The sequence below is a fragment of the Lingula anatina genome, chromosome 8 (genome assembly GCF_051362555.1).
Source record: "Lingula anatina isolate TDL-2025a chromosome 8, LinAna3.0, whole genome shotgun sequence".
Classification (NCBI taxonomy): Eukaryota; Metazoa; Brachiopoda; class Lingulata; order Lingulida; family Lingulidae; genus Lingula; species Lingula anatina.
Genome location: NC_141774.1, coordinates 14,965,486 through 14,986,717, shown reverse-complemented (window position 1 = coordinate 14,986,717; position 21,232 = coordinate 14,965,486). Strand labels below are relative to the sequence as shown.

The window sequence follows — 21,232 nt, the reverse complement described above, 5'->3', positions numbered from 1 at the left end:
AATTGTCCTTTGAGAGTGAGTTCTGAGTGTTTTAAAAAGTATATCTAAAGGCGTAAAAAGACCTAAGTGCATACATGTGATATACAGCATCTGATATACAAGTGCCCAATCCGATATCTTTTTATTCTCCATGTTAAAATGAAAAAAAAAGTTTCGTGTTTGTGTTTGAATGTGGGAAATTGAAATCTCGAGATCCGCCTTTGGCAAATTTTATTTAAAACGTTTTGTCTTCCACATGAGTGCAATCTTGTGTGAAGAAGAAATAGCAACAGGTTAAAAGGACCCATCCGTGAGACATGATACTGATATTTAAGAGTGAGATTGTGAGATAAAGAACCAACATCAACTGTATAATTTATTTCTAAAATGAAAATCTAAAATAAAAACGGACGAATGATCTTAAAGTTTTACATATAATCCTTGCACAATAACGTTAAAAGCCGTCTATTACAGTCTATTATATTAAATACGAGTTTTTATTTCCGCACCGTCAGTGCAGTGCTGTGTGCAAACTTCAGATGATAGCATCTGCCACATTAACGTTTCTGTTTGAACGACAGGTAAATGGAAAATGATCCAGACCTTTTGCACTCTCTTCGTGTTAAAATTTGGTTTCATGTTTCATGTTTAAAACGAATCGATCATGGGTATGAAATAAAACTTATCTCATGAGTTTGAATTACAAAGAGGGGAAATACTCTATAAAAGATGTTATTTCACACACACACACACACACACACACACACACACACTTAATCCGCGTTTTACAAAAAAAAAGCGTAAATACCTGAACCTGTTTTCGGCTGAGGATATTGTATGAACGTCTCGTCTACTGCTCTCTGTATGTTTTTTATTTTACTTTTTTTTTCAATTTCTAAAGGATATTGTAGTGCAGACTCATTTAAAGCTACAATTTCCACTCTCTGAGGAGATTTAACAGGCTGCTTACTCAAAAATAAATTTTAAGTGCTTTGGGGCCGCACGAAGTTTACATCTCCGTTGGAAGTTTAAGTATTAGTATTACCGAACAGACGGTCCAGTGTTTGCAGACATTGATTGCCGACATTCTAAACGTAGGCCTACTAGTGGAACTGTTCAGCTGACGAAAAAAATACTAATAGATGGTATGTGGACTATTGTAAATGTCAAAGATAAGAACTGCATGTCCTCTTCAGATCTGGTTATATGTAATTTGTTCTGTAGCGCCTAAGCATCTCACAGCGTTCATTTGTTATATCTAATGCTGTGCCTGATGAGTTTTTAGTGAATGGTAGTTGGGTGTTATTTTTAAATATAATATGTCTTTCCGTCTGTCTATAGATCCTGCAACCACCCTAAGCAAAATGGAAGTGAAAATTGCGAAAGTATATTTAATATTCGTGGTACTTCAATTAAACATTGCCAAAACACAGGCTGAAGACATTTCCCAAAACATGGACTGTCTCAACATCATGCTCCATTCCAAATGTCAGTTAAACATGACGGAAGAGAGTACACAACTTATCAACGGAAACTTGTCTAACCCCAAAGCCACCTTTGTTCGCTTGAATCCCATAGTTCGGCCATATTACAGTGATGAGTTCTGGCGTACTAAAAACAGGAGTGATGAAATTGGGAAATATTTCTGGGTTTGGGCTGATGACATTGGGCGACAGTACCTGTCCCTGGATTACAATTTCGTGGAGATGTCCTTATGGACTCTTTCACCCGGTGTGGGGAAAATTAACATCGACTTATATGAGGTACAAGAAGGGTGTTGGGTTACCTTAAACGTGACTGAGCAATTCTGCACCCTAGCGACACTGTTTGTGGAAACAATTCATGAAATAGCTGTTACACAACATCGCTTGCAGGACAGTGTCATTTGCTATACTAAGACGGAGTTGATTAACGTACTAGTATGGGACGTGCCTAGTAGTTACCAGTGCTCAGATATCTCCAATGTTTCAAAGTTAACTTTTTCGCCGGAGGATACTGGTACTGGGCTATGGAATTTCTATATTTTAAAATATACAGTCATATTCATTGCGGGATTCTTTTTACCACTGTTTATCGTCTGTTTTTTTCCAGAACTATTCACTGTTCGATGTTCTCAAAAACTGCAAGCTAACATGAAGAACTTCGAGATAAATAGCTCTATTAAGGCACAAACCCCTCTTAGTGAATATTTTTCGCCTGGCAAACGGTTGTCTGCCGTTCTGGTGATGCATTTGTTAACGTACCCTGTGGCTAATTCAGCTTTCATTTATAAGTTTTCCATCGATTTCATTTATTACAAAGATTACACAGAAAATTACATTTACTTTATACCTATTGTGTGTGTAGGTCTTCTACTGCTCGTCTCTCTTTCGTTATATTACGCTATACAACCGGCAATTGAATTTGAAGAATGTAAAACAATAATTGATTTTGCTGCGAATGAAAGATTTAAGCAGCTCCGTCGCGCATTGAGACTACAGTCAGAAACTAGAAACATAGACTGTACAATAAGCAGTTATTTAGGTGATTATATTTCCCTTGAAAATAATATGAGAAAGAGCTTGTTAGGGGCAATAGATTTGTTCAAAGAGTTGAAAGAGGATATAGGATCGCGTTTAAATCTTAGAAATGCGCCCTTGTCATTATTAAGATTAATTGGAGGATTATTAATTATCCCTTTAGTCACTGCACCTCTAATTACTGTCATTTTCGGGGGAGCAATTCCTCTACCAAGCCGAGCAGGTACCAAACGTAAGTTGAAAAAACTAACAGCAATTTATTTAGATGGATATGTCATGATATGTTGTATGGCATCTTTAGGCATCTGGATTCCAGTGGTAACAATGACTTTGACCGGTGCCATCATAAATTACGACATTGTATTGCCGTACATTATATTAGGTTTATCAGTGATATATTACGTCTGCCATCCGTTCTATGCTTTACAAGAAAAGTACCTTGTATTGAAAACAATTGCATTTAAAGAATGTTCATCAAGTTGTCCTAGGTACATAAAATGTGTTCCACTCAACGCTAATAGCGAAGACTGTTCTGACACACATGCTTTACCAAACAATAATGACACATGTACACCCTTGGAAAATGTTATTAATGAAGGAGCCTCATCTTCTGTAAGTGCGACATCTGTGGCTCCACGTAATGTTGGAGAGGGTAACGCTACTAACAGCTCACAGTCTCCTCCTCCTCTTCCTCCAGAAAAAGTCATTGAACTTTACTTTCAAGAAAGCACTGAAGAAGAAATCGCTGATTGTGAAAACGCACAAGCAACAGGCAGGCAACAATCGCCTGCTGCAGCGCAAGACAAAGAACAATATATTCTATTGTACAAATCAGATGACAACGGTTGGGAGAGCATCCCTAAAGACTTGTGGGTGTCCATTTATAAAAAAATTCTTCCCTTGGATGAGGGTATAGCAGTGGCATGTATTACCTCCATCGCCGCAGTTGCCATGGCAATCTTTTTGATGTTAACACTGTTAAATTTCCGTGACGTTTCGGAATTACAAATTAGCGGTCAGGGAATTGTTTCCTTCATCACCGCGTCCATTCCGAGTCTTGTGCTGAGCCTTTTCAACACGGAAGGTAACAAAGATGCTCTTAAGCATAGTTGGGAGGTTACTGTCCGTGAAACAGTTAATAAATATATAAAAGACAACGAGATTCCCAACCAAAGGAGCATAGAGTAGTGTTAGACGTCTTACTTTAGTCTGTCTTCTAAAATCTAGGCAGTGCGCGTAGCATATTCAATTTCTCTTGTTTGCTTTTTGTGATGAATAACTGAAGGATGTTTGTTATTCCTTGAGACAATTTGTAAGTAAAAACTCGCTGTCACAGGAAAGAAATGTGCACTCTTAGTAAATAACCACTGTGCACACCTTGTCAAAAATATTCCCTCTGTGACCACGGTAGAGGGTTGTGTATAGTCATAAATCTTAAGATAGGGTCAGGAGGAAATAGCTTTCAATCCATTTAATTTCATTTTGCCCTCTTTATATTCCTTATGCATAAACTACATGTATATGATACATTTTATAAAATGTATATTAATTATGTATAGCCAGTGTAATTGTAGTTTGTTTATAAAATGTATATTAATTATGTATAGCCAGTGAAATTGTAGTTTGTTGCACAAGAAGTTATGCTTGTTGGGCATTTTGTGTTTATGTTCAAATCAATGTATCTTTTGGTAGCCTAGTGTTTTATATTTGAGTGTATTTAGGCCTAAATCTTAAATTAGGGTTTGGAAGGAGTCAGTGGTAGTAAAGAACTGACGACTTTAATTTAATTTTTTTTTCTTTTTCATTTACTTACTATCCTTACTATCTTTCCATATGTATAATGTATAGTAGCTAGAGAGCCTCTAAATGTAAAAACATTTCAGTGCTCAATAAATTATTATTATTATTATTAATAAAAGTTTACATCCTTTATGAAAATCTTTTGTAAATTTTAACTGAATTAAACCATCTATCAGAAGTAACTGACCTGCTCTGTGTTATCTATTACCCGTAAAGCACAAAATTTGCACAGATAAATATAAACATCAATATCGGTACTCATTCTTGAAAAAAATAATGAAACATAAAAAGGGGGCAATAGAGAGGTAGGGACAGACATGTCGAACATTTGGCTTTAGATTTATCGACCGTTGGATATAATCTAAAAACACATTCAAGCATAATATATGTTTTCTTTCTCACATACAATCGATTATGTACCCTGATCTATCTATCTATCTATCTATCTATCTATAATGATGTATCCTGATGTATCTATCTATCTATAATGATGTATCCCGATGTATCTATCTATCTATCTAACACACACACACACACACACACACACGTTTAATCTGCGTTTTACAAAAATGCGTAAATAGCCTGAGCATGATTTTGGCTGAGTACATTGTATGAAGTCCTGTCTACTGCTTGCCGTATATGTTTTTCTTTTCTTATTTGTTGCCCATTTCTAAAGGATATTGTAATGCAGACCAATTCAAAAATACAATGTCAACGCTATGCAGAAATTGAACAATACGAATATAATTCAAGCGTTAGGTTGTTTACCCAAAGGTGCTGTTTGGCTCCCTTGCGATCGGTGCTTACTCGTCGTTTGGAAGTTAAAGCGAAAGCATCCATATTACGAACAAGCACTCCGGTCTTTGTAGACGTTGAGTGGAAACATCCTGAAAGTACAGGTGAAACTGTTCTGCTGACGACAAAATACTAGTAGATACTGGTAAGTGGACTATAGTGAATGTCAGAGATAAAAACTGCCCTCTTCAGTTTTAGTCAAATATAAATTGTACGGTAGCAGGTAAGTATCTTACAATGTTTATTTTTAGGTTTTATAGATTAAATACTGATTTTGAAATATGATTTTGCTGCATATTACAGTGAATGGCTGTTGGGTGTCATTTCTAAATGGAAACTGTCTTTTCATTTGTCTACAGATCCTGCAACCATTCAGAGCGAAATGGAAGTGAAAATAGCGAAAGTATTTCTAATATTCGTGGTATTTCAATTGAACTTCGCCAAAACACAGGCTGAAGACACTCCCCCAAATGTGGACTGCCTCGACATTTTGCTCCATTCTAACTGTCAGTTGAACATGACAGAAGAGAGCACACAACAAATCAATGGCAATTTTTCTAGTACCAACATCCGGTTTGTTCGCTTGAATCCCATAGTTCGACCATATTACAGTGAAGAGTTCTGGCGTGCAAAAAACAGAAGTGACCAAATCGGGAAATATTTCTGGATTTGGACTGATGGAGACATTGGACGACTATTCCTGTCTTTAGAAGAGAATTTCGTGGAGACGTCCTTGTGGACTCTTTCGCCCGGCGTAGAGAAAATTAACATTGACTTATATGAGGTGCAACAGGGATGTTGGGTTACCTTAAACGTAACTGAAAAATTCTGCATTTTGGCATCACTGTTTCTGAATACAGTTAGTGAAAGGGCTCTAACACAACGTCACCTGCAGGATAGTCTGATCTGTTATAATATAATTGAATGGAACTCCCAGCTTGGTATTAGCATTAACAACTATTGTTCAAGGGTTTCTAGTGCACCAAACATTCATTTTTTTTTTTAGAAGAAAAGAAACTGCCCAGGGTCTTAACCTACAAAATTACAATCCTACTTATCGCAATGTACTTTTCGCCACTCATCTATTTTTCGTTACTTCCAAAACGATTCACAGTTCGATATTGTCAAGATTGGCTTCATAACATGAAAAAGTTTGAAATCAATGGCCCAAGAACAAAAACACCGTTTGATGAATTGTTTTCCCTCGCCCAAGAAAACCGGGTCTCGGCTCTTGTAGCGGTGTGTGTTCTATTTCCTCTGGCACATATAACTTTCTTTTTTGCACTTTATACAGGCAACGAATACAACGTGGTTTTCACATATAAGGACTTCTACCTGGATTATACGTCGAGTTCGGTTAACGCAGCTTGGTTTTTCTTTTCACTTGCACTCATACTTATACTATTTCGGACTTTGAAGTCGACAGAATTATTTGAAGACTGGAAAACAATTGTGAAAGTGTTGTCGAAGTATCAGGTTGAGGCATTTTCTCTTCTTCATAGGATATGTCACTGCGAATGGGAAATTCCGGCCATTGACTTTGTCGATAGCAGTGTTTTTGGTGATTACATTTCCTTTCAGAATGTAATGACGAAGTCTTTACTAAATGCAATTTACCTGATAAAATTCATAGGTTTTCATTTGAATATTTGGCGTCGTAAAATAAACTGTAGATCAATATTCGTGGCACTCCTCGGTATTTTTCTTGGACTACCTACTTTTGTGCTTGTTTATCCGTTTTATGGTGCGCTATTGGTGATTGCCAGAGGATTTACACCAAGTAAAAGTTATGTTGCTATGGGGCTCCTTGGTTTACATGGAATTTTCAGTTTTTTCTATGCCATTACTGTCTACTTTATGTCTTTATCTAGCTTGATTTCAATAGTCTTGCTGACTTTAGCGGGTGCGATTATAAATTACGAAATTGTATTGCCCCACATTATACTAGTTTTATCAGTAATTTATTACATTTGGAATCCGTTTCATGAGTTACAAGAAAATTACAAAGTATTGAAAACTATTGTATTCAAGGAATGTTCAACGTATGGGCCGAAATCGATAAAAAGTGTTCCGACCAAAGCTCACAGTACAGGAGGTTCCAACCAAGAAAGCATACCAGCGGCCATACCCCTGGAATGTGTTATTAATCGAGAACCCTCAAATTCCTCAAGCACTGCAGCTCTATATCGACATGATGCTGAAGAGTACGTCGCTGATACTGGAAACGTTCAACCAACCATCAGCGCAGAGCCACCTACTCCAGCGCAAGACAATGACCAATACGTTCAATTATACAAACTAGATGACAGCGGTTGGGAGATCATCCCTAAAGACCTGTGGGTGGCCATTTATAAACAACTACTTCCTCTCGATGTAGGCATGGCAAAGGCATGCGCCACCTCTATTGTCGCAATTGCATCGGCAATCTTTTTAATGTTCACGCTGATGGATTTCGGTATAGCTTCAGAGTTACAATTCATCGGTCAGGGGTTTGCTTCTTTTATCACCGTTTCCATTCCAAAGTTGGTGTTGAGCTTTATTAACACGGAAGGTAACAAAGCTGTTCTTAAGCGTAACTGGGAGGTTGTGGTCAAAGACAAGGTGAAAAAATATGTACAAGATAACGAGATTCATGACCCAATAATTAATGGTTGATGTAATGTATTGTATTTTGTCGAACTACACTTTTTCTGCCTGATTTGTAAGGTTTAACACTATACGCATCATACACTAGGTTTCTCCAGATTCGTTTTTTACAAAATGTTAGCATTTTTTTGTGATAAACATCGAGGTTTGCAAGTGTTTTACTATTATGAGAACTTGTTAATACTTACACAGCGTGAATTGAATAAATACTTTATAAGTAGCAATTGTATTCTCCTGCAGTGATTTAATGTTAGCGAAACATGATATTTTACACCAACTGGTACAAAAATAAATAAATAAATAAATAAATAAATAAATCCAAGAAAAAATAATTTGACCCACCTTATATTGCAAAATAAATAATTAAATAAACAGCATGAAAACTGCCAAGTTTAATTTGTACATGCAACATTGGCATTCAGAAAAAGGGTCCAGCGCTTTAATATGTGAAAAAATAACATTAATTTTCAATAAATAAATAAATCTCAAAAGGCCATATTTGAAATGGAAGACCGATGCCACGCACGAGATAGACAGTCCCCTGCGATACAGTTACCGTTCCCATTTATTTCTACAATCCGTTTTTAACGCACTAACGTCACGCTAACCCTAGCCTGTACAAATCAAATGGAAGGGGGACTCCGTCACACGGAGCCTCAGTAGTTCACTTATGCCTTGGTGGCGTGTGACGAGTACTGGCTGGTTTCAAGGCACTGGTGATAACTCTTAGACCCCATTCCCATAGATTTTAGATCGATCTATCCCTGTGGGGAGATTACTGTCAGCTTAGCCGGCTTAAGCGTCTGTCCCGCCTACTAAAAGCTGTTAGGGGGTAATTAACTATGGTGCGCGCTCGACTGACTGCAATTTAGCGTGAACCCCCGGGGAATTAGGTCCATCTAAATCTCTGGATCGATCTAAATCTCTGGGAATGCACCCTTAGTCTGAAGTAGCAGAGTTGATATGCAGAACAAATGCCACCCGTACTAGACAGTAATGGGAATTGGACCAGGTTTCCAGGCACCTTGTATTATAAATACAAAGAATTATTTTAAACATGACTTTATTGACCATAATATGTTGCTTCATTACTGAGTGATGATACACAAAAATATTGCTGCTATATGAGACATCTTAAAACTTTTCAACAATAGTAGCTATATTCATAAGCACATTCATGACCAAATGCCTACTTTTGCCATATTTTTCACATCATCTTTAAGAGAACAGTACAAATTCAATCTTTTCCATGTGAAAATTGTCAATTTACAGATAATGTATTTTTTAAGTCATCAATTCTCAAAATTAAAACATTCATAGTGAGCGGTAACATTTTTAATATTTTCATACTAACAAAATATCCTTCCAATTAACCCTCTGGTTAAAAACTATATTTCAAGAGTTCTAATAAAATACAATATCTATATTGGAGTCATAAGATATAATTTTTAACTCAGTTAAAACATACTCTGAGGGTTATCTCCAATTATGTACTCAGTAATTGAAAATATTTTTTATATTCTAAAACAATGCCTAAAACCACTGGCTAAACAGTGCACTTAATGTTTTACCTCCCTAATCATCAAATGCCATATGAAAAAAAAATATGATTGTCTTTTGCACAATGTACATGTAGCATAAACAGCCAAAAATACTTCACATTTTGTGAGTGTTAAATTAAAATAAAAATTTGATAAAAATACAAACACTTCTTCCAGCATATTACTTAATTCACTCCTATTCACTGTATTCAATTTGATAAATAGGTAAATTTTAGCAATCATAGCACTTTAACTGAGGAGGTTATAATTTTTAATAACAAAACTTTTAATCATTCTAGTTTATATTTTTTTTAAATAACTTAAAATGCCAATGAAGTCCGAGGTACAACAAAAAACAATATTTAATGATTGGCTTCATATTGAGTCAACATAACACTTCCTAAGATTTTCAGAATTTTTCATTTCCAACCTTTTTTTCCGTTAAAATATTATATAAAAGCAATATTTTTTACTGGTAAAAACATAATATTTTGTACACCACATAATAAATACATCAGACACAAAAATATCCATATATTTATAGAAGCAAACATATGCCATACATACTACAGTAATAAACTGTATATAGACTGAGCATTATATTCACAATTTAACATAACAAGCAATGTGATAAGGCATCACTATAACAATACAAACTTTAAAAAACAATAAATAGATACAGGCAATAATAATTATAATAACTGGACATGTGTGGAAGCTATGACAACCAACAAAAGACAGCCAGGAGACTTGGATCACTTGTTCAAAATACTGAGAATTTCTAACTAATTTTAATAGACTTCCAATTTTATCCCTGGATATCAAATGTCAACTTCAGCTTATTCCTTGATTCATTCCTTTCCTTTCCAGTACCTTTTTTTTTCTTTGCTCATCTTCACTGATAACGAAATGCGTAATAAACATATTAAACTCCGTGAAAGAGAACACTAATTAAAGATACTCACATACATTATCCTCTGCATTAATTATATTAAGCAGATCTAATATTATAAATGTATGCAATAAACACAGGTTTCCAGTTAATAATTAATTTTAGTGTTACAAACAATATGGTAACAGACTTAAAGAAATCCACAGAACAACAGGAAGAACTAGAAGTAACTGGCAAAGTTCCCCTAAACATGATTGCCCATATCCATCACTTGGTCTTTTCCTATTTCTAATCCTATTTCTGGCGCCACCTATAGATGAGTTGCATTGCATCCAGGGGTAGAAGACTGGGGAGAAATTCAAGGGAAAATAAATAAATAATTTCTCTAATAAATAATTCCTCTAATAAATAATTTCATCAAAGATTAATAAACCAAATTTCAAGTGTGTGAGAGAGAGAGAGAGAGAGAACTTACGTTTTCAAAAAAGCTAACCAATAAAGAGACCTTGGAATGAAAACCTGCATCTGATTGGTTAGCACAGCTTTGACAATTCTCTCTGATGCCCCTTTCTGATTATCCGATCTGAAAAAAAATTTTTTAAAAAGCCTTTCATTTTCATTATACAAATTACAGACATTTTAAACTTTAAGGTAAAGAAAGATATTTCTCACATAGGAAGAAAACATTTTGGACACAAATATATCTTACTGATGCTGTCAAATCATTGTAGGATGGTTCTGGAAAACAGACCTGGAAGTATAGGTAATGCTCATACTGTAGGACCAATGACCACACTCTGCCAAATAATAAGTACCAGTACCTTTCAATAACAGCATATGTGTTGTATATCCCCCAATCTTTGCAGAAAAACACTTCACTCCCCAATGTATCTGCCAGCCCCACCCAAGCTGCTGCTGTGGAGCATCTTGTCATATGACTGCTGACATCACTGACATGTTCAGAAGTTGCTATGGTGACAAGGTGGCCATGTTTTTGTTGCAGCATTTTAGCACCAAAATATTTCATCACCTGAAAAAAAATATGGATCAGACATGAGCCTAGGTTTGAACAAAAAAAAAAAAAAAAAAAAAAAACTCTGGGACTCAACACCTAACCTTGACTAATCTCAAGAACCATCAGAATTTCCACAAAAAATGAGGAATTCTGTTTTTCTGTGGAAAAAGATCATGTTTGATGGATGCATTTTTTCCTCAAAAAGATAACATGCAGATACATACTAATCAGAAATAATGTAAAACTATTAAATTTTTATGCACATCTTTGTGATGACAAAAAATCAATGGGCATCACTTATAACATATATCGATATTTATAGCAGTGTAGGACATCACAACAGATTTGAAAAGGTGTAACAATCCATGTGAAGCATTGTCAACTTTCAATGGTGAAACTCAGAACATCAACTTAGAAAACAACAGAAACAGAAAACTACAATGTGGCAGATCCATTTTTGACCTCACTCACCAAATCCCACAGCAAAGACTAATCCAATTTTAAGCAACAAATAATTTTTGAGACTTTTGGCAACCTAGGATGATGCCGATTCTTGTCTGGGGGGGGGGAGGGTTTTGAAAGAATACCCCCTTTTTGACAGGAAAAGGTCTGCTCTGGGTAAAAACTGATCTAGGTTCACAAAGGTGTCATGGTAAAAGGTCCCCTTTTTCAAAAAAAGAACCCCACCCCACTCAAAATTGTTTGATAGGAGACTGATGTCATATATGGAGCATACCATCACATTATCCAGTTGGATACTGTCTCCTTACCCACAGTGGAACAAAGAAATTATCCTTAAATGTCTGTTTAATGCTGTCTGGGTCTGCCTCTAGGAGAGTGAGTTTGTCTTTGGGAATCCTATTGGTTATAAGTAGGTCAACCTGACCTAGTTCTTCCGTTATCTTTTTTACAGCCTTCTCTGCCATGGGTACACTTGTGTAGACATAAGTAAAATAAAAAGCTTAAACTTTTAACTCTTAAAAGTTTTTACAGACACAAAATAAAGAGTGTCAATATATAAAATGAAATATTATGAAAATGATTCAACATAGCCAAAAGTCTTACAAATGAATAAAATGAAAGTATCGTTAGAGGACAGTGGAAGCAGAAATAACAGCAGACTAGTGACTTTGTCTTCCCCCCTTTCATAAAATAGGTCTTAAATAAGTCCTTGAACATTAAAAAATGGTGGACTAGGTGACCACATGCTCACAGTTTACTCCCTCACCTCCAGGTACTCCTCATTACATGGCACGTGTCGTCCACCCTGACTAGCTGGACATCACTGCCATCACTGTCCTGGTCAGTTAGGGCACCCCAGGTCACAACCCTTGCTCCTCTTGATGTAAACAACAGTGCCATCTGGTGAGAAAGATCACCATCTCCTGAAACAGCAGTTAAAAATGAAGTCAAAAACAATATTTAAAGTGTTTAAAACTGAACTTGTTGATATAATTTATTCAAATTCATCTCAGGCTCATCTCTTAAAATGTAGCAAGCATCAGGCAAAGAGCACTGAAAAAAGTGCATGTCTCATTGGGGTTTCCATATATACAATTTTAAATATATATATATTCCAAAGATATGTCTAGCAACAGAAGACACCTCCCCCCCCCCCCCCACCCCCCACCTCCCTTCAAAAACAGCTACATACCTACAATGAGCACCAACTGTCCCGAGATGTCCTTCTCCTTGGGTGGCCAGATGAAGTGGACGACTGCCCAGATCAGGCTACTGGTCACTTGACCAAGCAGGTGCAGGGCATCTCTGGCCACATCCATAATGGTGCTGCCTGAAGTGTGCAGGAAAAAGACCATTTATTATCAAACTGGGGCTGTAGCAATAGTCTGAAGGTTCATTGGTCCGAAAGTTTGATAGTCTGAATTAATGCATGAATAAAGTTCAGCAGCATGCATATAGTTGTTTGGTTTTTCAGACCAATGAACCTTTAGACCAAAGAACATTTGGATTATAGAAACACTTCCATCAAAATAGAATAGCACTCAGAGTAAAAACTCTTCATTACGGAAATGTAGCTCATATGGCTTTAGATGATTTGAGAAAAATGATTAAAATGAAGATTTAAAATCCAGCATAATGTGGCAAACTTTCACCCATGCAAATATGTGAATAAAGTTGGTCATTTATAGATATTTATCTAGACTACCAGAAGTGTTATTTTTTTCTTTTTGATAGCTCACAATTCCTTATCACCTTTAGACAATATGAAAAAAATGACAAAAATAAAGAATAAAAATCCAGAAATCTGGCATAATCTGGTAAACTTTCACCCATGCCTATAGACTATAAGAAAAAAGTCTCACTCTCTCTCTCTCTCTCTCAAAAAAAAAAAAAAAAAAAGAATTATTGGATAAACTGGGACGAGAGCCACAGTGTCAGTTACCTACTAACCTCCATTGTTATCTGATAAAAGAGGTCAGTTCTGAACTATGAAGTAAACAGTACTTGTGTTATTGACCATTTCTGAAACTGAGTCAACAAAAACGTAAACTTTTTCTGAAGTAATGTCCCCCTACCTCTCATTCTGAAACTGTAGGCTACAGGCCTGAATGTAAACTAAACTGATTTCTTCCTGAGTTTATAAACCAAAAATGATACAATGAATAGCTCCAGTATATAAGTAATATTATCAAGCAACTAAGATGGTTGGGAAGGGGTGGGGGTGGGGGTGGGGGGGGGGGGGAGTAGGGGAAAATTAATGATGGGGAGGGGCATTCCTCTTACCCCCAACCCAATGTTTTCTGCATTTAAAAATGACATGATTAAAAAATGTTGGAAGGCTTGGTGAGTCTCCCTAGTCTACAGTGTACCAATACTTTTCTTGCACCACATGCATTTTCACTGAAAAATGGCAGACTCGGCTAAAACCATGTAGATATATACTTATAACAATTATCATGAATTTGGTATAAAATATACACCCTAAAATGTAGGGTGTCATACCATACCCAGACGAATGTGTGCACTGTTGCTCAAGATAAATTCTGATCATTTATAATATTTTGAAATCCTAAACATTAAAGCTTTTCAAATCAATCAATAATTCAATCAATAAATAAACAGATTAAAAATAACATTTTCACTGTTATATATATATGTAGTCAAGAATGACATAATATTATCAAGTCATGGTCGCTTACCTTTCATGTCCTCCTCCTCTCTCTCTCTCTCGGCTCAATAACAACAGATTAAGTATTAGCCCAGACATAGTGCACACATAACTGACCATTTATCTTGACCAATGTGTCTGGCAAAATATTAGTCGCATTCACACCAGTTTTAACTAACAGACTTAGAACAAACCTTAAGCTTAGACAGTACTCCCATAGATACCATCAGACTATGTAGATCAATCCAACTCTGTGGGGACTCTCGCTGAATACAATCAGCTCAACTGAATGACACAGTTCTTCCTAGCATTGAGTAAAATACTAAAAGCTGGGATTATGTGAGTATGTTGGAAACAAGAGGAGGTGGGTCATTCATTTAAGCTGATTGCTCCTAGTGAGAGTCTCTGCAAAGTTGGACAGATCTTTATTGATGGGGACTACGGGAATGGGGCATTACATACAATGCCCAGAAGACACGAGCAGATCTAATAAACACAACTGCAGTGGTGTAAAAGGCTGTATTCAGAAAAGAAGTTATTGTACCAGCATAATCAATCTATCTCAGCTAGGATTCTCACTATGGCGCAGTCAATGTAATTGGTCTAATTGTCTGGTACGCCCCCTTGTAACCGTACTAGTAAGTACTTGGGTAAAATCAGGAAAACTTTGTGGTCCATGTTCTTGTTCATGTCACTGTTGCTTTGTGAAGGGGACATGCCAGACAATTAAACTGATAACACTGAGTGCACCAATGACATCTTTAATAAACAGCAATTGCTCTTAAAAATGTGTAAAATATTTACTTACAAAACAACCCTCTATATGCCATAAGCTGTTTCCTAAATATTTCAATCCCTGCTGTTATAATTCACTTTTTTTTTTTTTTTTTTTTGCAAGCTGGCCCATTTAACATGTTTGAAAAACCCTTGGGCTCGTGAGATGGAGCTTATAAGAATACAATGTGTAGGGCTTAACATAATGCCTGATTTGAATTTGAAAGTAGTTTCTACTGAACTGTCAAAAATGTCTTCCTCCAAAAAATAAGTGGTAATAAAAATAATTATATATATATATATATATATATATATATATATATATATATATATATATATATATATATATATATATATATATATATATAACAAGCGTGAGTTTTGAACAGAGTGCTCAACAGTCCGGAGCATTTGTACTAGTACACAATTGCATGTCTTTTGTTTATTTATTTATTTATTAATTGCAATTGTGTGTGTGTGTATGTATATATATATATATATATATATATATAAGACTAGAAAGAAAGAAATTTAAGACAACACACACACACATTTATGACAACTCACACACACACAAACACAAACTAGTAAAGGGGTAAATGAACTATAATGACTGTTTTGGAAATGAAGATTGATTTGAAACTAAATATGGATTATACAGATTTAGCTTTTCTAAAGCTTTGCATAAACATACATTCAACTTGTAGTAATAGAGTCATTCAGGAAGCAGCTCTATAAGAGCCAGTTCTCTATTAAAAATCAGACTGACTGAAATAAAATATGCCTTTCATCATGCCCCAGTCAACCCCATTGCTTCAAAGAACATCTGACAATAGCAAGTGTCAGAGGTCGCGTTATGAATGAGCGGGCAACAAAGAAACACGCCGCAGGTGTAACCTTAAAGCTCAGGTAAGTTTATCTTTAAAATACATTGTTTAATGACCTGTTCTTGTCCCTTTCTGAATACAGACAATGAAGAGGCATACTATGTCACATGCCCTCTACACACTAACTCTAATTATGCATGCAGAGGCCTATCTAGTATCTAGTGAGAATGTAACTCTCCTACCTTATTTTTTACTTCTCTGTGTCAAGCCATCTGCCTTCTGATGTTGGCAAGAGGTGCTATAAAATATACAAATAAATAAACAAACAAAGAAACAAACGAAACTGGTAAATGAGCTCAATATAGCAATAAGGTATATACATATGTTTACCAGATTTCCAAAATAAATCTAATTTTCCTCAATTAAAAAAAAAAAATTAAAACATTTTTTTCTATTTCTGAATCGACTTGACCTGTCACAAATGGATGTGATGTTTTGTATCATTTCTAAACAAACAAGTTTCAGGTCGCATTCGAACAGTGGACTAACTAGTCCGAGGGTCAAATATGGCCGACCCACTTGAATACTTTCTCACAGTGAATCTATTCGGTGTCTATGAGCAGATTAGAGGGCAAGCTTTTTAGTGGGCAGCCATATTTGACCCTTGGACTAGTTAGTCCACTGTTCTGAATGCAGTTCAGACAAATCATGAATCTTTTCAACCTGCCATGTTTTCCTGGCAATTCAAAAGGCATTAACAAGTACTTTTATATGTGACCTTTTTAGTGTTTAATTTGTGGAAGATCTGAACTCAGCAGTAAAGATGAAAGTAGCTGAATTGCAGGATATTTAGATACAACATACGGTAAGATGGATCCTAGTTAAGACATTATTAATATGAATTTGGGGCATTTTCAAATGTTACTGTATAGTAAGTAAACCTTAAAAGTGATAGTTTAATAAAGTAACTGTATTTTGTCTTTGTAAACTATAAAGAAGTACTAGCTAGTAGTTAAAAACATATACCCGGTAGTAGGCTTCTTTTCTTTCTTTTTACTGGTAAAAATATTCTCAAAATTGGAAATTGATACGATACTGACTATTATTATGTTATTAAAATATCGTGTGCCCTTGGAAACAATGTAATTATGATTATTTAGTCAACATGATATTTTAAGTTATTTATTCGCCCGAAAATAGAAAGAAATTTAAGACAACCCAGCAAATTCTGTTCGAACACAACAAGTTCTTTTTAGACAAAACAGATTATCAATGCTACATTTCAAAAGAGAAAATTTCGTGTTTGCCGCTAAAAATAATTTATTGGCAACAATTCACAAAGAGACCAGCGCAGATTTATAATTTATTTGACCAAGAACAATTAGATATTAAATTGGATGACATCATTGACAAATGCAATTTTGATTTTTTATTACAATCGAAAAAACTTACAATGTTATGAGAAGAACACAATCTAAAACCAAATGCTGCATTCAAGCACAATTAGATAGAAAAAACACCACCTTACCTTGTTGTATTTCGAAAATAGCAATTTGATCAGCGAAACTCATTCACCGATGTTTACGTTAAATGACCCGGAACCGGAAACTAATCTGCTCTAAAAGACCCGTATGTTCAACCTCTTTAAAACTTCCAACATGGCGGATAGGTACGTGAATCGAAGGCCCCGATAAAAATCTCTTTAATCCACACATATGTCAATCATGGAAATGAAATTGACTTCCACAGCTTTTATCTCATTCCGTTTCCTTGCTATGCTTCATGATATTTCTTTAATGAGGTGGTTCATTTTCATGAAACACGCTCTACAGTTTACCCTGTGCACTACCTGTCGTGGACATCTTTCTTTGGTTACCCTGCGCGGTTTTAGTAAATGACTGATTTAACCTTAATTAAAGAAGTGCTCTGTCAAAATTTCTACAACCTTTCTTAGTCTAAGGAATAGTAGACGGATTCAACATCAATCCAACTGTCTAGATGGTAATGTCTGTTTATAAATGTGCTGCGTTGTCAAGTTATAATGGTAATTTAGACAAGACTTAGTTTTACAATACTTACATTAAGAGACAACGTATGGATATGTAAGCATAAAAAGTGAAATTTGTCAAATAGACGGCGCCGACTTAATTAAGCCCTCAGCAACAGTAGTTTGACATTTCATCGACGAAATTGATTTTTCAGCGCTGGGAAAAGGCTTCCGCAAGTGCCGGAGAGCCTGCTGAAGAAAAGGAAGCAAAATGCCGAAATGAGGGCGAAGAGGGCCAAGGCAACCCTGTTGGCCAAGAAGGTACGTCTTAATAGCACAGTTAATGATATGGAATCAGGTGATCAAGAGAGGATGAGAGAGAGAGATTGTTTTGTGTGTGGATGAGGGGGGGGGGGGGGGGGAGGAGGAGAGAGAGAGGGGAGAAAAAAGGATAGAAGGGGAGTGACAGAATGCGTAGCATAGCCGACACGTCTGCTATGAAGTGTAACAGTTTGGCGTGGTTGTTATCATGAAGGTCATCATTTTAGAAGTAAATTTAGAATTCCAAACAGTTGATAATATTATTGATTATATCAAAATAACTCCACAGGCTTAGTGATTTTGGTGTCTGCTATTTTGGTCAACCTACATTGACTGCAGTTTAAAATTTTCTCATATTTTTTATATTACAAACCACACACTTCACTTGCAGAAGCACAGGGCAAACAGGAGAGAGATCTTCAAGAGGGCTGAGAAATATGTAAAAGAATATCGCATCAAGGAGCGTGATGACATTCGCCTAGCTCGCCAAGCCAGGAAGGCTGGAAATTTCTATGTACCTGCAGAGCCAAAACTGGCTTTTGTCATGAGAATCAGAGGGTGAGTGTTAAAACTTTTGTGAAAAAATATTGTTTTAAATGAAATTGAAAATGGCATCGTAGATTATTGTTCAGGTATTGTTCTCTCTCTCTCTCCATTTGACTGTAATACAAAGTTAAACTATTTCCTGAAATATATATTCTTTGCAGAAGATTGCTACAAAAATCCCTTAGAGTTATTATGTCAGCAATAAAATGGCCACTCGTAGCATTACTCCATAGGTGTCAAAGTTGTCAATTTTATGAAAAAAAAAATCTGCTAACATCAGGGGCGGATCCAAAGCTATTTACTGACAGTCTTCCAAATTATCTTTGTTGATTCATCCTCCAATTTTGACCGTCTTCCAACAGAAAAAAATTAGATACCCGTCAATGTAAACTTGAAAATCTGACCGTCTTCCGGAAGACCCAGAAGACGCCCTAAATCCGCCCCTGAACATTTCCTTCCTCAACCCTGCAACTAAGTATGGCCTTGTGTCTTATGTGCTTGTGCTTGCGTGTATGTGTGCACATGCATACTAATGTGCATATGTACATATGAGAGAGAGAGATGGGAGAGACAGAGAGATTAGGGGAAAGGGAGAGAGAGACAGGAGAGGATTATTTGTAGGTGTACATGTGTGCATACTTTACATACCTGCATTACATACACATCTCTCCTGTATTCATCCATTTCAGTATCAATGGCGTTCACCCTCGTCCTCGTAAGATCATGCAGCTGTTCAGACTGCGCCAGATCAACAATGGCGTCTTCGTACGCCTCAACAAGGCAACAGTGAACATGTTGAGGATAGCAGAACCATACCTTGCATGGGGGTAAGGCATTCTCCATCTGATAATTTAGTAACATCTGAATCTAAACATTTTGCTGCTGAGTGTTTTGGGTCTGAGTAACAGTCTTTGTTATAATACTATTCCTAAGTCTAATGCCAGTAAAAGCTGGGCCTATAATTTCTTTTGTTAATTCTTAAATCTGTTTAAATGTTGTCCACTATCTTTATGTTGGTGCCACAATTGTTTTAGACCTTGGTGTCCTTAAGTGCCAATAGGTGAAAAAGTCTTGCCACAGCTGGAAGTTAACTGCAAGTTTTTAATGTAAAAGTTGAGGCCAGTGTTTGATATGAAAAGTTTCCTTGTGAACCTGGCTCATGGTCATCACTGTTAAAACCTGCTAAACCAGATGACCAGTGGGAAAATTTGAAGCATAATAAATGGAAGTATTCTACTTTGCAGCTACCCCAACTTGAAGAGTGTGCGTGAGCTAATCTACAAGCGTGGTTACGGCAAGGTGAACGGCAAGCGCATTCCCCTCACAGACAATGAGATCATTGAGAAGCAATTGGGTGAGTAGAAATAAAACACAGGTTTTTGATACAGTATAGCTGTCAATTATTGATATTTTTTATGTGGGTTTAATCTGGTAAATGAATTTTTTTTTGGAGGAGTGGGGATGATTTAAGAGAGTTTCTTGAAGATTTGAGTTGGGTGTGTTCATAATGATTACAGCTAGTACCAAAGAAAAAACACCTTACAAAAAGTCATTATAATTATAAGATTTGTTTGAGATCATGGTGATTTTAATTAGTTGTCAATAGGAGAAAAATTTCCAATTTAAATTTTTCTTCAGGAAACGGGAGTTGTCTTCTATAGACGGGCTTTATGAGTTCAGAATTGGATAAATATAAAAATAAATAAATGATATTGAAACTGAAAAAGAAAATGTGACTCGAAAATGGATGCTGAGTAATCTTCATAATTTATTCCTCAATTCCAGGTCAATACGGCATTATCTGTATGGAAGATCTTATCCACGAGATCATGACAGTGGGCCCCAACTTCAAGCAAGCCTCTAATTTCCTCTGGCCCTTCAAGCTAAACACACCCAACGGCGGCTGGCGCAAGAAGGCCAACCACTTCGTAGACGGTGGTGATTACGGAGACAGGGACGTCAAGATTAATAATCTTTTGAGAAAAATGGTTTAATAAGTTAAAGAACTGTGCCTCTGATGTCCGCGAAACTTGTTGGAGAAATAAATTGAAGTGAAAGTCAACTGTGGAAGGAGGTCGAGAAGTGGATTGCTTGGAAAGTGTCTGCTTTTCATTGCAGTTGAATTGCCATCATTGTTTACAGAAATTATGAGAAATGAAAAATAAAAAAAAAACTATTGTAAAGAAAATACAGCTTTGTTTTATGTAGTTTTACATATTCAACACCAGGCTTGCTTCTTTTATCCAATTATCTAAAGCGGTACAGCCAACTACATAAACGTATAATTGTTTATTCGGGGAGGAAAAACCCCAAATCATTTTCATTTTTGTGGCCCAAAATAATTAGAGATGTGGAATGATACAGGCATTGGCTAAAGTGAATTAAGCCAGGTGGAGTTTGGTGGCATCCACATAACAGTTCTAAGCAATGCCACAGAAGTGCTAATGATGGAAGCAAGTT

The 21,232-nt window shown here is 36.1% G+C and overlaps 2 protein-coding genes across 3 annotated transcripts; one reads left to right on the top strand and one right to left on the bottom strand.

Annotated features, from left to right (window-relative positions):
- Positions 1-8,785: 8,785 nt before the first annotated feature.
- On the bottom strand, positions 8,786-17,719 carry LOC106152060 (epidermal retinol dehydrogenase 2-like). Of its 2 annotated transcripts, none has more exons than XM_013525537.3 (8): positions 17,447-17,719; positions 16,161-16,216; positions 12,842-12,979; positions 12,416-12,572; positions 11,958-12,120; positions 10,994-11,202; positions 10,648-10,755; positions 8,786-10,518 (listed from the first exon to the last, which is right to left on the bottom strand). In XM_013525537.3, the coding sequence occupies exons 3-8, from the start codon at positions 12,966-12,968 to the stop codon at positions 10,467-10,469; spliced, it is 816 nt and encodes a 271-aa protein (XP_013380991.2). In that variant the 5' UTR covers positions 12,969-12,979; positions 16,161-16,216; positions 17,447-17,719; the 3' UTR covers positions 8,786-10,466. The 2 variants fall into 2 exon arrangements, with proteins under 2 accessions (XP_013380991.2, XP_086875223.1); XM_087019097.1 differs by having other exon boundaries at positions 17,504-17,523.
- On the top strand, positions 17,523-20,960 carry LOC106152059 (large ribosomal subunit protein uL30). The gene is made up of 6 exons (XM_013525534.3): positions 17,523-17,587; positions 18,121-18,226; positions 18,618-18,784; positions 19,462-19,599; positions 20,017-20,126; positions 20,558-20,960. Exons 1-6 carry the CDS (start codon positions 17,550-17,552, stop codon positions 20,764-20,766), a joined length of 768 nt encoding a protein of 255 aa, XP_013380988.3. The 5' UTR covers positions 17,523-17,549; the 3' UTR covers positions 20,767-20,960.
- The last annotated feature ends 272 nt before the right edge of the window (positions 20,961-21,232 follow it).

Excerpts from the sequence above, each read along its gene's own strand:
- LOC106152060 (XM_013525537.3), bottom strand. The coding sequence starts at position 12,968 with ATGGATGTGGCCAGAGATGCCCTGCACCTGCTTGGTCAAGTGACCAGT. Across the intron at positions 12,573-12,841 it reads ACAGTTGGTGCTCATTGTAG|GAGATGGTGATCTTTCTCAC; the intron begins GTATGTAGCTGT and ends CTGCTGTTTCAG. Across the intron at positions 11,203-11,957 it reads ATTTCTTTGTTCCACTGTGG|GTGATGAAATATTTTGGTGC; the intron begins GTAAGGAGACAG and ends ATTTTTTTTCAG.
- LOC106152059 (XM_013525534.3), top strand. The coding sequence starts at position 17,550 with ATGTTCAACCTCTTTAAAACTTCCAACATGGCGGATAG. Across the intron at positions 18,227-18,617 it reads CAACCCTGTTGGCCAAGAAG|AAGCACAGGGCAAACAGGAG; the intron begins GTACGTCTTAAT and ends CTTCACTTGCAG. Across the intron at positions 20,127-20,557 it reads GATCATTGAGAAGCAATTGG|GTCAATACGGCATTATCTGT; the intron begins GTGAGTAGAAAT and ends CCTCAATTCCAG.